Below are 16,474 nucleotides of genomic sequence, written 5' to 3'. Positions count from 1 at the left end.
AATAATTATGTACAGCTTCTTGTTATAATGCCAAAAAAAGCAAATAGCTAACTTCAATAAGAATCGAACTTGGGCGCATCTGTTAAGTGGAAACATGCTGGAATGCCAACTTTTGTACAGTTATTTAGCACGCTATAGTATATATACGATTCTTACAAATATTATACATATAATATAAAGAAGGCCGCCCCTGGGTTGGCTGGCATGTCACTCCTCATTTCTATAATCTATTTATATCATCTCAGGTGAAATTGCGATTTTTATTTTTGGTCACAAATTGCAAGTTTTTTTTCCTCTACTTTTGGCCATCTCTCTGAGCACAAACTTCTGAATCTTCCCAATCGACGTCTTGGGCAGCTCCTCCTTAAACACCACCGTTTTGGGCACCATGTAGTGCAGCAGCCTCCCCCTACAATACTCCATCATCTCCTTCTCCGTCGGCTTAGGGCTTATGTCACTTTTCATGCTCACAAACACGCACGGCGTCTACCCCCAAAACTCGCAGCCGCCACCACCGCAGCTTCACCGGGTGCGTATAGAGCCAAATCGGTATTGATGCTCAAAATGACAACTAAAAAATGAACCAATTCAATATTCAACACCAAAATAAGTGATGCCTAAGTTACAAATTCAAAGATTCAATATATTCAATATCCAAATCCTAATCAACATATTCAATATCCAAATCAACCAAATCAATATTTATCCATCAACAAATTCATCAAACCCAAATGGTTAAAACTCATGCCTTATGACTTACAAACCAAAATAGTTAAAATTATGCCTCATGGCTTACAAAAATACAAACATAATCCAAACATAAATGACAAAAACATAAAGTTATACTATTCGGTACGGTACGGTATTGATCGGTACCAAAATCTTGATACCGCTACCATACCATACTCTATTTGCAGGCATCGAATATCTCCACATACTAAATGAAACGGTATGAAATCGGTATGACGTGCGTTAGGATACGGTTTGGTATTTCGGTTTAAGATGCCCACCCCTAATTCCAATATGAAAAGCCAAAACCTTTTCATAAATGACAGAAACAACCCCTAATCCTAATTTAGCTATAATAAAACAAAACAATATATTACTTTAGGGTGTTGTTATTCCCACCCCATTTTCATATTTTCCCACCCACCTTATCTTCAAAATTTTAAAAACAAATTTACCCTATTGTAAAATGACTTTTAAGGACTTAATTAACTCTAAGTTAACACTGTTAAGTCAAGAAAATAAAAGTAAAAATAAAAACAGAAAATTAGAATAAAGAAATAAAAGATCCCAGCAAACAACCCTCAGACTACCCACCCAACCACGTGACAACCAAACCAACCTCCCCTCCCCACCTCACCTCCAGCCACATCATCAATTGCCACCTAAACCAAATGAGTTGCTCTTGTAAGATTCCCAGTTGCCCTCCTCTCTATTTTTCTTTTTTCATAAATCTAAATTAGCGAAAATAAATTTATTTTACTCTTTGTTTATTGTTGTCTGGGTGGGCCATAGATCCTCATACAATTGCAGCTTCTATTAAATGTTAGACTTTGCTGCGCTTATGACATTGATTGAAAAAATCCCAGTGTCGCTTTTATGACAACTTTTTGCATTTAAAAAAAAATTATTTTGGTTTCGGAAGGGTTGAATCCCTATAACCTCAAACTGGGCACGTCTAGGAAATAGTTAAGAAGGAAAGAATAACGATTGGAATGTTCTATCTCTCTCAAATTGGAAACTTGGAGGAATAAAGGGCCATAAAGTTGCTGATATTGATGAAGACTAGGATGAGCGACTTTGGCAGGCAATGCAGTCGAAGTGTCGTCTCAGATCTAGGCCAATTGATGTAATATTTCTCGTGGGTTTGTTTATTCGTGGGTTGATTGAAATGGAGAGAGGAGAAGAATGTTAGATTGGGGTTTGAAGGTGTTGTTCAAAACAACTGAAATAATGGTGAAAGAGACATGAGGAGGAGGACGGAGGAGGGGAGGCTTGGCCTGAGGTGGAAGGTATGGGTGGTTCTTGTTAAGGTTTGATGGAGTGTGCGGTGGCTGCTTTAAATTTTTTCGGACTCAATCAATAGTGTTAAGTTAGGTTTAAAAGTGTTATGTGAACGGAATGATATTTAGGAATAATGGTAGGTGCAAAGATATGATTGTGGTTTTTCAAATTTTTATGGTGGGTAGGAAGATAAGGTGGGTGAAGAAATAGACAGTGGGTGGAAATAGAGACTCTTACTTAAAAACCGAAGTGAAAAAATCCGAAAGTATAGTAGCCAACTAGTTGAGGGTAAAAAGCCCGAAGGGTTTAGCCACATAGGCGTGCTTGGCCCGATATTTTGAAATCTTCGTCCGTCTTGAAAAAAGCCACTAAGCCCAATTGGCCGAATTCTAGTCCCACTTGAGCCTAAAAATTTAAGATCAATGTTGCCCCGACCCAATGATGTACCATAACCATACGCATAACTCCGTCCGCGATGTAAAGGATCTTAAATGATTTTGGCGTTCAGGTGTTATTGGGTTTAATTTTGAGGGCATCTAAGTCTATTCTAGTAAGTTTTTTTTTTGGCTATATTTTAAATTTATTCTAAAAGTCAACATTTATGAAATTAAGGACTAAATTTTGGCTATAAACAATTAAAACTCTTGTTGTGGTTCGATTGACAATGATAATATGGTGGCTTTGCTTTGATTTTTTTTTTCTTCTATTTATATTATATATAAGTTATAATATTTCGCAACCATTTAAAAGAAAATTGCACAAATACACTATGAAATATTAGGATTGTATATTTGCCACCAATAATTTTTTTGACAATTTGCTAGCCAAACGTGTCGCTTTCCTTTCCTAGCACACATGGAAATTAACTTCACAATCTCCTTATAGCAATTAGTTTTTCTTGCTATAAACCGGATTGTATTCATGTATATATTATTTCTTACCTTAAATAGATTTCCTGTATCAGTATAAATAGGGACTTTGTATAATATGTTTCATACAAGGAAATATATTCACTACAAAGTTAAGTTCAGTCTAAAAGTATTTGCTTATTTACTGTTTTAGAGTGATTAAGTGAGAGCGAGCTTGAGTTCTAAAAAGTGAAACAGTAAATAAGCCAAAAGTATATTCTTTTGAGGGTCCGTGGCATAAAAATTTCTAGACAACCTTCAAAATGACACACAAAGCCCTATGTAACGGACTTTTTTAAAATTACTCGAATTTGTTTGAATGGTTTATTCGGTTATTGTGCTTACCCTACCCCCCAGAGTGGATGTCTCTATCGAAGGGAAAGCGTCGGAATTAAATTACGGAAAAATTGTGCAGGGAGACTTACAGGCGAAGGAAGCGATTGCCTGCCTCCCTTGCCCCCATTCATTTTCAGTTTCTTCTCTGATTCAATTTCAGTTTTTATAAGTTGAGAGAATTTCAAGCGAAAGCAGCAGAAGCAGCCGGTGGAGAAGGAATGGGGGTGCTCTCAAACAAGATCCAGAGGGATCAACTCAGACCTGGAGATCATATTTATTCCTGGAGGCGCGCCTACCTCTATGCCCATCACGGTTCTCTTCTCCTTGTCCCCTTGATTTTTTATTTTATTTTTATTTTTCATTATTATTATGTATTTCATGTTCGTGATTTTCTGATGTCGTTGTTTTGGATGCATTTTCAATTTTGTATATATCTTTGTTGTTCGGTCTTGTGGAAATGAATCTTGAGTACAACAGTAAGATTAGACCATTGCCAATAGACATACAATAGCATATGAGCATTGATTTATTGATCTTTTTCGTACGAATTGAACCAAAGAAATGTCACAGTGACTGTAGGTGACAATGGCTATCTGTTTGTATTTTAGCCATTGTCTCACTCAGGGCATGGAAAATATGTCGAATTGCAAATTGTTATGCCCCTAAATTTGTTCCCAAAATGTGTGGTTTGATTTTAAATAGATTCATAATATGATATTCACCACCTCCTCCCCCTCCACAAGAATAATCCTGGGGTTGGAGTATGAACCTATTGTTTGGATTGATAGGAATGACCTAGATGAATCGATTATCTCTGAAGAGGTTGTTTGTTGAAGTTAATAAGTTTTGTTTGAAGCAGGTACAAAAGGAGTGTTGAAATCTTAGTTCTTTACCTCTGCGTCTGTAATTTTTATGGGTGGAAACAGTTTAGCACAGTTTCTTTCCCTTGGCATCCATTATAATTTAGTTTTTCTTCTTTGTAGTTTTCACCTGTTTTCCTTAATTGTCTATGAGGAGAACCTTTGTGGTTTTGACATTTAAATGCTGCATTTAGGTCACCATGGCATTGCTGATAATTTATCTGCTATGTGATATCAGGGATATATGTCGGTGAGGGAAAGGTTATCCACTTCACTCGGGGAGCTGGCCAGGAAATTGGCACAGGAACTGTGTTAGACCGCATCATTTTCAGCTCCTCCCCATCCCATTCCCCGGACAATCCCTGCCCAAAATGCGGTGATCAATCAAGTCTTGATGGTGTCATGTCTTCTTGCATAGATTGTTTTCTATCTGGCGGTGATCTCTACCTCTTTGAATATGGTGTCAATGCTGCTTTCTTTATTGCCAAAGCTAGAGGGGGTACCTGTACGCTTGCCGCGTCTGACCCACGACAAGATGTCCTTCATCGTGCTTTTTATCTTCTCCAGAATGGTTTTGGTAGTTATGACATTTTCAAAAACAACTGTGAAGACTTTGCAATATATTGCAAAACAGGTTTGCTCGTGTACACTAGCATTAGTGTGGGCAGGAGTGGACAGGCTGCTTCCTTTTTAGCAGCTGCAAGTGCTGTTATTTCTTCACCACTTCGATTTTTGACTACTAGTTTTACTGGTCTGGGTGCTGTTGGTTGCGGCATGTATTGTGTTAGCCGATTGGTTTCTGATATCGGAATACGTCGTGATGTTATAAAAATTCCAGTGGAGAGACTTACTGCTCCGCTTGGCCTAGATGAGGCAGAGTTTGCAACTGAAGTGGTCAAGACAGATTAATTTGTGTGCATAAACCGAAGTTGTATGGCTTGAAGGGGTTTCTGTTGATTGTTGTATCATGCATGGAGTGTTTCCATGAACATTTTATGATTGCTTGTACTAAGGCGGACGTTGCCATGATCAATGTGCCTGCTCTTCTTTTGAACATTTTTTTTTTCCAGAAAAAATATGATCTCCGTTTTATAACCATGGATAATTTGTTCATTTGTTGGTTGGTTTATTTTACAAGGCAATTGTAAGTTGTAAGTCTTATGCACTTGATGTACTTTGTTCATTTACTGCATTTTTCCTCCACCGTGGCATTAAGACCATCATGAGCAGGCCGGTCAAGAAAGACCAATACTACAATTTTCAGGAGTTCAAGGAGGCCTTGCTCTTTAAGTTCTCCCCTTGCTTCTCGGCTTATGTAGAAACAAGCACCATAGACATTTGTTCAATATCTATAGCTGTTGTTTAATCATATAATTACAACAAATACACGGATGGGAAGAAATCCTGTTGTGTCACAAAAAAGTCCATAATCAACATCCAAAATACCAAATGTCAATCCAACAATGAGATTTCCAGCTAGTACGGCCAAAAACCACCTCCACCTGGCTTTTTGACGAGAATCTGACTGTATTCCGGCCTCGATGTCTGCAGTTTACACATTCAAATGTTAAGATGCTGGTCACAAAAAAGTCAAGAGTTTTTCTATATATATTTTTTTGGGTCTTTTTACACAATAATAAAACTTAAGAGCTTAAGGATTAAGTATTGGGGTGAACAAAGAAAAGTGTGGGGTTAAAAATAGAAAAATTCAAAAATTAAACCATTTCAATTGAGATGGAATGAATAAAAAAGGGAAGAACATGAACAAAGTCACTGTCGTGTGCTGCATTAAGCTTCCATCTTGGAAGGTTTAGAAACATCTATAACTCACAACATCAAGATACTTAAAATCAGATTGTTCGCCAAAAGAAAACAAAAGATACTAAAAGCAGGTTGAAACAGCAAAGAGGATCCTTAAAGTGGCCCTTCTTTATATCACAAATCATATAACCTCGTTGGTATGTAAGTGAAGGTTCAGAAGATCAAATAGTTGTTTCATTTTCACCTGGTGCATTTGCTGGTTGTTTTTACCCTTTACTTTTTCAAGGGTTTCTCATACCAATTTTTGTTCTGGTCTCTAATTAATACAAGCTGGTAATCCAATAAGCATCAATTTCAATAAATTTCTATAGTAGCTTAATTATCAAGCATTGGGTGAAAATAAGCAAAATTACCTTCCATCCAATGATCCAATCAGGTTCTCAAAATATTTTTTGTTTGTTAATAAAGTTTAGCAGTGAATTTAAAGTGCCAGAAAAGGTCGTTAGTGTAAACAATCTTAGAATTAGCAAGAAAAAACTATCCACTCATAAAGGAATCAGATAAATTTACCTATTAATGACACAACAAAGGATTTGGTGATGTATTGAATTTCTATTAATTGTTTCATTCCAAAATGTGGCGTTCTTATTTCAGCAGACAAAACCAGCCAAAAAGAACTCAGCAGACAGGAGCTAGGGATCAGGTGGTTATTAATTCAGAGAGAGGAACTTTGATTTTTCACAGACACTAACCTAGATATAAATAGAAAAGCATCGCCAAGAAAATATTCAGAAACAAATATACCAGCCTAAATTTCTCTCTACCCTATTTCTGATTTTCTTTTCTAGTTATCAATCAATCTGTCACTCATTTTGGCAACCAACTATATACTTTATGGCCACACTCATTTTTCATCCCAACGTAAGCGCTTTTTTTTTTTTTTTCTCTTCCGACTACAAAGATCTCCCAAGATCAATAATTTTATTAAAATTCATTTAAACTTAAAGGGTTTGGTTAACTACTCTCCAAAATAGATTTTACACAATGCAATGTAAACTCTGAAAATTCAAAAGGGCATTTTCATACAAGAATAAAGCATAGAAGACTATCTGGGTCTCTTTCCGTAGCTTTACCCTTTACTCTTCAACAACACAGCAAGCTTCTTCATACACACACCCCTTGTGAATCAGACTGTCATTTCTTGGGTACTACGTAGACACACCAAAGAGTTTGGAAATCACAAATCACGGAAAGGTTAATTTGGTCAATTTTTAATTTTTGCATGGATGGTGTGGAATGAGTTTTGTTGTAAAGAAGATGAGGAAAAGGGCTTGAAAAAGGTTGGGCAACCAGTGGTAGGGCCAGTATTGGAGGCTTCTCTGTCTCCTCATTTGGGCTTTCATTTTTCATGATTATCTATGCAATAGGTTTTTTTTTTTTGGAGGTTTTGGCCTCAAATGCATCCTGTTTTGGTTATAAATTAATGCAGCAGAATTGGTATAACATTTCCTTGGAACTAAAATACATTTTGTAAGATTTCTGCTACAGTGTGAAATTTATAGGGATTAAAGTGTGATGTATTCAGAATTTGTTCCTAGGAATGGTGGATTTTCATTGTTTCTTTGCTGGGTTTTTGTTTACGTTTTCATAAATGCAATGTCTGTGATCACATCAGATTTTGGCTTAGTTGTACTGGGTATAGGTTTCCTTGAGATGGCCAGGGAATTTTGTTCTTTATATGCACTTGCATTTAACTTTTTAGCTTCCTAGAAATGCATATGCCTAGATTCCTTCCTTACTCATGTCAAACCTCCATTTCAGCTACACTCCATTTGATGGGGCTTGCTACGCTAGCCTAGCTAGAAAAGGCTCCATTTCTTAACTAACTTCTAGAGCAGGCTACAATTGCAATCCCCTTAAAGAAGAGTTCCGAGGTTGAAAGATCAAATTAGGGGTGTAAGGACTGTTGAAATTACCATATGAATGGCCATTTAGGTAAAGAAACAAACTTTGAACACTACCAAACCTTAATAGGAACCAAGGTTTCTGATTTAAGCTTTTCTAATGTTCATCCATAACTCTGAGTCAGAATAACTCGTCTAAAAAACCTCAAAAAGTTTCATTTAATTTCATCACATACCCAAAAAGTTTTATTTGGCAAGTTCAATAAAAAAAAGTTACCAAATTGCAAGAATCTGTATATTTCAATCGTTGTGTAAGATTCACATATCGCATGAGGTGATTAGCAATATGAACAGAATCAATTTCAAGAGGAACGCGAATTGGGAAACCTAAAAGCATGGATTATAAGAAGAGAAAGAGAACTTACGAGATCTTTGAAAACGAGGAACGCGATCACGAAGAAAAGAACAAACAGGATTTCAAACTCGGCGAATTTGACGAACCCAAAGACCGACTGAACCCACCGAGTCAATGCGGACTCGTTCGAGTTCCTGCTCCCGACTCGCTTCCCCATCTCTCTTGCTCCTCCTCTGTCTCTTCTGCCTTCGTTTACCTTGGTAGTTGGTAGTAAAGGGGTTCGGGTCCGACAGCTCGAAGATGGCATTGATTTTCACGGGTTTCGTTTTATTTTAGAGAAATAAAAAATAAAAAAATAAAACAGAAAAGTCAGATTCTGAACAAAAAGATAAAAAATAATGGTCAATTTGTAATTTTAGCTAAATTGTGAAATGGTAAATGAGATTTCTTGATCTACACACATTGATAAAATGTCAATTTTACTACTCAAACTTTTGTCAGTTTAGGTCATTTCTAAACGGACCGTGATTTTGGTTTCATAATTTTTTCCTTTCCTCCTATTATCTCTTTTTTTATCCTTGCAAAATTCTATTAAGAACTTGATAGCATGAAGAATAACTTGTATGAAAATTAGGTTGTTGTCTTAAAAAAAAAAAGTGATTTATTGAGCCGACGTGATTGGTAACGACAACACCTTTATTTCACCAAATAAAATTATTTTTGCTCACCACCTTTTATAAAGCACATTGCACAATGCAATTGGCCTATAATGCACCCACAAACTAAAAGTTTTTCAAGCTTTATGGAAAGTGTTTTTGACACTACATATATAACACGCAATCTTATGAAGTGAAAATATATTATCGATATTTTGAATTTTTATACAAGAGTGCATTGAAGCCTTTCGGGAGTACAAATAATGTTGCTCTAATTTTATTATTCTTTTTTTATTTATAGGAAAACTAAAAACCTTACAACCGGAAACCACAATGGCACGCAAGCCACTGAATTGATTACCATTAATTTATGATAATAATAATAATATTGTTTTCATTTTGGAAAAAATATACAATACTAGTCATTTTACTTCCCTTGATGGAAAAAATATAATAGGACAAAATAATGATGTAAATATTTGGACTTGGAATGGCAAACAAATAGGGATTTGTGTGACTCGTATTCTCGTGATCGACAAAATACACGAAATCCCTAAATTGAAACACGGAAGACGGGAAGACAGAGAGAGAGAGAGAGAGAGAGAAAGAAAGAAAGAGAGGCTCACGGTTCTCCTTGTTCCTACATTGTAATCCATGGCGTCAACGAGTCAACGACCCCTCCTCATCGCCCTCCTAACCCTCTCGATCTTCGCAATCTCAGCCACCGCAACAAGGCCCTGCAAGACCCTCTTCATTTCCTCATACTCCTTCTCCCTCCGCCGCCTCCCATCCTCCTCTTCCTCCTCCGGCTTCGTCACCGTCGTCACCGAGATCAGCCGACTCCGCCCCGTCCGCTACGACGACCTTGTCATCCAACCCCACGAAGAAGACGATAAGCGAACTCAGGCGGCGTCGCTCTTTCCCTTGATCGGAACGACGTCGGCCTCCTCCTCGTCCTACGACCTCAACTCTCTCCGCGATCGCACCAGGGACATCCTGAGCATCGTCGTTTCTCTGCTCTTCGGCGTCGGCTGCGGCGCTCTCACCGCCGCTACCATGTACTTGGCTTGGTCCGTCTTCTTCAGTCGCTACGACAATGGCTCTGCGTCTTCCTTCGATGACGATTTCTATGACGCCAGCCCTAAGAAGATAGGTTATGTAAAGATTCCGGAGGTGGCCGCGGACTCCGTGCCAACACCACCGTCCCCAGTCAAGGAAGCCGCCGCGGTGTGAATATGACGATTATGGCAAATTGGTAATTCCATAAATAGTTTATAATTTAAAAAAATGTTGCCTTTGGATGATGGGCACGTTGTGACTGTTGTGGATTCGTGATAAAATAAGTTTATATCGGACGCTGTGGTATGTATTTATCATTTTATGTCTAAAATATTGGCTCTTGCCCTTTCTCTATATATATTATCTGAATATGATACATTTGGGCTGTTGTTTTACTCTATTATATATTTCTGTAATTTTTTTACATTATGTTGATGCTGATCAATGGGTTCAATTTAGCATACACATATGCATATGTGTGTACCTACATTGATTTTATATCCTTACTACTTCACTTGTTCTAGGGTCTTTTGTTAACTGTTTCTCACCCATTTATTGTTGGGAAGGTGAAAGATTGTCTCCCTGTTGTATTCATGACTGCATGACTGATTTTGATGGTATTTGTGGTTTACCTCATTATACTTGGAGATTTTGCACATCAGGTAGGGAGAAGGCAATCATTTTAATCTTTGTTTTTGGTACGGTTAACTGTAAATTTTCTTACTTTATAGAGTTATGTTTGCTGTTTTCTTTATTTGTCTCGGTTTCCTATGGAAAGATGAATTTTTTTGAAAGATATGCTTTATAGAAGGCTTGGCTATTTGGAGGTTGTTAATAGGATGATTGGGAAAATTTGGTGATGAGCCAGATAGCATAATTCAAATTGTAGAGGTTATGTTATCATAATACTGTGAATTGTTGATTTCATCAATTAATCCTGTGTGCTAGCATTTTACCATGTATACTGATAGTTGGCAGTGCATACTCTACAGGAGTAAAAACAAAAATATGGCGTTTTATTTGAGAATATTTATACTTATTTGTGTGAACATGATATATATTGAATGATACTAATGTATGTACCATTCTTTGGCTGTATCTTGGATAGCATTGTTTTCTCAGTTATTGTAAGTGGGCAGTTGTATGATTAATATGTTAAATTTTAAATAATAGGCTTTCTTGTTTTTAAGTGGGAAAGAGAAGCACATTCTGAAGTTGCATGGATGATAGCATGAATATCTCAAACCAGTTATGTTTAGTGAGAATATTTTTAGTGATCTTGGGAATCATGGGATTTAAGGGCTGTTTAACCATGAAAGGTGCTGGTTCATAACTAGCTAGGAACGCTTGCTAGGGGTGTTTAGAGGTCACAAGAACCATTAATTTCGGAGCAAATTAGAGTCTTAAAAAAAGGTTGGATTGTGATAATTCCTTGGTGGCAAGTCATTGAGGAACAATAAGGTTTCGAGGGGTTAAGATAAAAAGACTTTGTTATGGGTTGGATGTGAAAGTTTTACACGAGAATATTTCAGAAGTCATAAGAGATGGGTTATGAATTTCAGAGGTCAAGTTATGGCCGTTGTGACGGTAGATTATAATCGCGCGAAATAGTGTTGCTGTGCACTGGATTTAGTGTTATATTGTATTTGGTAGATAAAGAATCCAGATATGATGAAGCCTTCATGTAGCTGAAGAGTGCGCACTGCGTGGTAAATTCTTCAATAGAAGGGAAGAGGGAAACAAGAGGAGGTTAGATTAACTCTCAAAACTAGGCCTTTCCAGTTGTAAATCTGCCTCGTTTGGATCCCTAGGATTTGAATGTGTATTTAGATTTCAAATCTATGAACCTATGCATTTGAAATTCATAGATTTCAAATCTACATGTTTGGATGTAAAGTTGCAAAGCAAGAACTGTAGTTAGGGATTCCAAACAAAAAATCAATTAATTAGACATTGTTACAAAATTACAGTGTTATAGTAATAAAGAAAAAGTTTCGGAGAAATGGACAGAAATAATTGTCAAAATTACATAACTTTTCTTTTCCTTTTGGATCATCACGTTCTCATATTTTCTAACCAACTTTCCATTCCACTAAACACTCCAGATATGATCTACTTTTATACTGATCACTCGTATTATTAACACATATTTGGAGATTTCAATATTTAGCAACAATACAACAAGAGCAACCAAGATCTGAACTTGCTCGTGACTTGACTTGTGAAGCTCAACTGTCTTGAACTTGCCGATGGTTTGGTTGCCAAGATTGCAAAGGGAAAATGTGGGTGAGATTGGAGTGATGACAAACCACAACCATAGATTTGAATCCAACTCAGAGAACCAAGGCTTAGATTTCGATTCCAGCCGTGGACAATCAAGAGCAAGCCTTGAACGAGAAAAAAAATGTAGGGAGAGCGAGAGAGAGGAGAGATGAGCATGCAATTTGACAAAGAGTTTCAGATCTAAGATATGGAAGACCTAGACATGAGATATGCAATTTAATCTTTCAACCGTTATGGAACTGTTAAGCTTGTTCTTTTCGGTCCTTATAGAGGCAATTCAATCTATCAATTCGAACTAATGACAACGTTATGTTTTGCTTTTGGATTCAAGTAAAGACATTGTTTCACTTAAACAATGAAGTCGTATGGATTAAACTTAAAGCAAAAATTGCTTAAAGGTTAATTTCCAATAAAATAAAATGATATTGCCTATTATCTCTTAAGTGGCATTAAGATTTGATGTAATGGGTATTGTTTCTGGCTTCTGCGTGCTATCGATATGAAGACAGCGGTTTCCTGATTGAAGCAGAATGCGGGCATTTTTCCGGCTATACTAGATTTTGTTAGAAATTTTTATAGTATAGCCGGTCGGCTATACTCTTTTTCCTAATTTTTTTTTTTCAAAAATAGTATAGCCGCCTTGCATTACTCGTTTGACATGTGACACCTAGACCATGGGGGCATCCTTTTTTGTAGATATATAAATATTCTAGCCGTGCGGCTATAGTTTTTAAAATGAAAATTTAATATGGGAAATTTCGTCGAGATAGGTTTTTTTTTAAAATGAAAAAATGAAAAAAATATAAAATTAGTTTCTTTAGTTTTGTTTTTTGGCCTACTTCTTTAATTTAGTATATGCAATTAAGTAATATGTTAGCCTTTTTTAATTACTTTAATTAGTAATTATTTTTTAAACAACAAATGGAATAATGAAATTAAATATGGCGTTTGCTCTATGAGGATACAACTTTCTAAATCAAAGTCCTAGCACTAGGGCTTTCATTTCTAGCAAAATTTGTGTGTTTATCTATGCGGCTATACAAGAATGATTATATGAATGTTCTATGCGAATGTACAGGACAAACTCAAAACATTATATGATATTTGGATTTTAAAAATAATTCAAATAATTAATTAACTAATCATTTCGAGGTCAGGTGTACGAGGCCTATAAACAATAGAGGAATACAAACTCCTTGCACTAATAAATCTGTGGTAGTTGTAATTGTTGATTATTGTGGTTCAACGGGGTGTGGAACCATCAATCTTTCTAAAGATGCATTTGCGAGAATTGCCAATTTGGATGCTGGAAGATCCCAATTGACTATATCGTTGATTATTGTGCTTCAACCCCAAAATAAAAAAAATAAAAGAAACATGAATTGCAAGCCTTTTGATTTAATTTGTTGCCAACATAATAATGAATGAAATATAAACTTGATTTGACAGTGTATATGTTTTCAATCTTACGCGTTTCTACTTTGCAGGATTCCAGGGATTGGCGGGTAAGTTCCAGGATCCAAGGAAAAGCAGCATATCAGATCAAAGAAAACAAGGACAAGAAGCATATGTTTTGGAGACACATCAAGAAAAAATAAAAATATTGCAGACACTCCTGCCTTTCTGAGCATATTACTGTTGTCTGTTATTGTTCAACTACGAGTTTAGATAATGTAGAGGTAAATGCTCTTAACCACTTGAGTTATCACTTGCATTGTTCAAACCTCCATGTGTTTAATGCCATGCATAGGCCTTTCTGTTGGATATGTGTTAGAAGAGTGATTTTTGAGTTGCTAAAACTTGAGTTATTAAATTACTTTGTAATCATCCCTGTCAAACAAATGAGACTTTAGATGCTTGTCAATTGCGAGCGACGCCAACAAAATATTGTACCTGAGCACGTGACCTATCTCCAACAACAAACTCAAAAACCTCACCATTGACTCCTACTAGGTTACATATATTTTAATGTTCAACTACGAGTTTGTCATACATATGTGTGGTTAATGTCATGAAGAGGCCTTTCTGTTGAGTGTGTCAAATCTTAATCGAATGTAAAAAGGTGTTTACCTCTAGAAAGAAGTCGATCCCAGAAGAGTGATACAAACAGTTCAACACTGTTGTGATGCTTGGCCGATGTCATTTGAGTTGCAAAAACTTGAGTTACTCAGTTATTTTGTCATCATCCCTGTCAAAGCAACGTGACTTTAGATGCTTGTCAATTACAAGCGACGCCAACATGATTTCGTCCATGAGCACATGCGACCTATCTCCAGCAACAAACTCAAAAACCTCGCCGTCAACTTCAACTAAGCTACAACCCGGCACCTTTCTCACTTTTTTTTCCTCCATTCCCTTCCTTAGCACTGTGACATCATCCCACTGGTTGGCAGAGGCATAGATGTTTGAAAGAAGAACATGCACACCACTGTGGTCTAAACTTTTCCCGGACAAGCGCTCAACCATTTCTTTACCCAACTCAACATCTCCATGAACTCTACAAGCATTGAGCAATGCACCCAAGACGTAAGAGTCTGGTTCCATGGGCATCTCTCTAACAACCTTCTTTGCCTCTTCTAGCATCCCAGCTCTCCCTAGTAAATCTACCAAACAACCATAGTGCTGGATGCCTGGCTGTATCCTGAAAGTACTAGTCATACTTCCAAATATACGCAATCCCTCATCCACCAAGCCCATTCGGCTGCAAGCACTCAACACACATATAAATGTAACTTCATTAGGTGCAATTCCTTCATCCTGCATTCTCGCAAACAGCGAAATGGCACCTGCACTATCGCCGTTATTGGCAAGCCCCGAAATCAAAGAAGTAAAAGCAAAGACATCCCTACTCGGCATCTCATTAAATACAGCACGAGCAGTTTCAATACAACCACACTTTGTGTACATGTCAACGAGAGCAGTGCCCAACACTCTATCTAATTGCATCCTCTTCCTGTTGACATATGCATGTATCCATCTTCCCTGATCCAGTGCACCAAGAAAAGCACAAGCAGTGAGTGAACCAACAATCCCGGCGTGGTTAGGCAAAAACCCAGATGCCTGCATATCGACAAAAAGCTCCAAGGCCTCCCTAAACAACCCAACTTGCACATACCCATTAATCATAGCGCTCCAAGAAACCGCATTCTTTTGAGGCATTTGATCAAACAGCTCCCGTGCAATGACAACTTGGCCAGACTTGACATACCCATTAATCAATGCAGTCCAGGTGACAACATCTCTATATACGCTCATGTCAAACAATTTACGAGCTGGGTTTATGAAATCACAAGTCACATACAAATGGATCAACCCGTTCTGCACAAAATCGTGAGATTCCCAACCAAGCCTAATGGCATGGCAATGGAGCACCAAACCGAAAGAGAGATAAGAGAGGTCAGCGCAAGCTCTAAGAAGAAAGGAGAAAGTGTAGTTGTTGGGCAAGAAGCCACTTTGAATCATATCACTGTATAGAGATACGGCTCTCATGGACTCATTGTTCTCAGCTAAAGCTCTGATCACGACGTTCCAAATGTAGGTGGTTCGGTAAGGCATATGACGAAAGAGTTGAAACGCATGTCGTAAATCACCGGAGTTGGATACAGTACAGAAGGTAATGATCTTGGCAGCTGCATAAGGATCGAAAAGGGTACCTGAAACTGTGAGGTGGCTTTGAATTTGCTTGATATGCGCCATGGTGAGACACTGATCCAAGATTGATAGAGCTCTCTTACTTGATTTCATATATTATTTTAGAGTTTGGAGTTTGGAGCCAATCTGATTACTTGACTGAGTTTGTTTTGAAAAATGACCCCAACCCCATAATATGTGTACTTAAGGGGAAGTGGAATGATACAACAAAACAAATGCCATGATAAAAATTCAAAACATAACCCAGTAAGCTTCACCATTCTTCTCATAATATAAAGCTAAGCTTGCAATGCTTTTGCAGAACATGGTGTTTACAAGTAATCCCTCTAAAGCTTGTGAAATCTAATATGAATATAGATGGAGAGCTTTTCCTTCCAAAATCGGCCCATGATGTTCCAAGGCATAGCACAATGCAAAAATTCCTAAAAATGATACCCTTTTGAATTTTAAATAGTACAGCCCAACGGCTATGTTCAAATATTTTAACCGTATAGCCAGGCGGCTATACTCCTCATTATTATTATTATTTAAATCGTATAGCCGCACGGCTATACTCGTTAACGAGCCGTTCGGCTGTACTCTTAAAATATATTAAATATATTAATCTTTAAATAGTATAGCCGCGCGGCTATACATTTTAATTATATTCGAATATTTTATAAGTAAAGCCGCCCGGCTAGACTCTTGAAAT

The 16,474-nt window shown here is 37.2% G+C and overlaps 3 protein-coding genes and 1 pseudogene across 3 annotated transcripts; 2 read left to right on the top strand and 2 right to left on the bottom strand.

The window, feature by feature from the left end:
- The first annotated feature begins 3,205 nt into the window (after positions 1–3,205).
- LOC103327339 (NC domain-containing protein-like protein) lies at positions 3,206–5,212 on the top strand. The gene is made up of 2 exons (XM_008229648.3): positions 3,206–3,566; positions 4,353–5,212. Exons 1-2 carry the CDS (start codon positions 3,473–3,475, stop codon positions 5,021–5,023), a joined length of 765 nt encoding a protein of 254 aa, XP_008227870.1. The 5' UTR covers positions 3,206–3,472; the 3' UTR covers positions 5,024–5,212.
- A 213-nt stretch (positions 5,213–5,425) lies between these two features.
- Positions 5,426–8,456, bottom strand: LOC103327338 (GRIP/coiled-coil protein). The gene is made up of 2 exons (XM_008229647.3): positions 8,205–8,456; positions 5,426–5,659 (listed from the first exon to the last, which is right to left on the bottom strand). The coding sequence occupies exons 1-2, from the start codon at positions 8,439–8,441 to the stop codon at positions 5,591–5,593; spliced, it is 306 nt and encodes a 101-aa protein (XP_008227869.1). The 5' UTR covers positions 8,442–8,456; the 3' UTR covers positions 5,426–5,590.
- An 863-nt stretch (positions 8,457–9,319) lies between these two features.
- LOC148918005 (uncharacterized) lies at positions 9,320–10,227 on the top strand. The gene has a single exon (XM_089051324.1). The coding sequence runs from the start codon at positions 9,445–9,447 to the stop codon at positions 10,021–10,023; it is 579 nt and encodes a 192-aa protein (XP_088907450.1). The 5' UTR covers positions 9,320–9,444; the 3' UTR covers positions 10,024–10,227.
- Positions 10,228–14,039: 3,812 nt separating this feature from the next.
- On the bottom strand, positions 14,040–16,182 carry LOC103327337 (pentatricopeptide repeat-containing protein At5g66520 pseudogene; annotated as a pseudogene).
- Between the last annotated feature and the right edge of the window lie 292 nt (positions 16,183–16,474).

This window comes from Prunus mume, linkage group LG4 (genome assembly GCF_029339155.1).
Source record: "Prunus mume cultivar Tortuosa linkage group LG4, ASM2933915v1, whole genome shotgun sequence".
Classification (NCBI taxonomy): domain Eukaryota; kingdom Viridiplantae; phylum Streptophyta; class Magnoliopsida; order Rosales; family Rosaceae; genus Prunus; species Prunus mume.
This window is presented reverse-complemented; position numbering and strand designations above follow the sequence as displayed.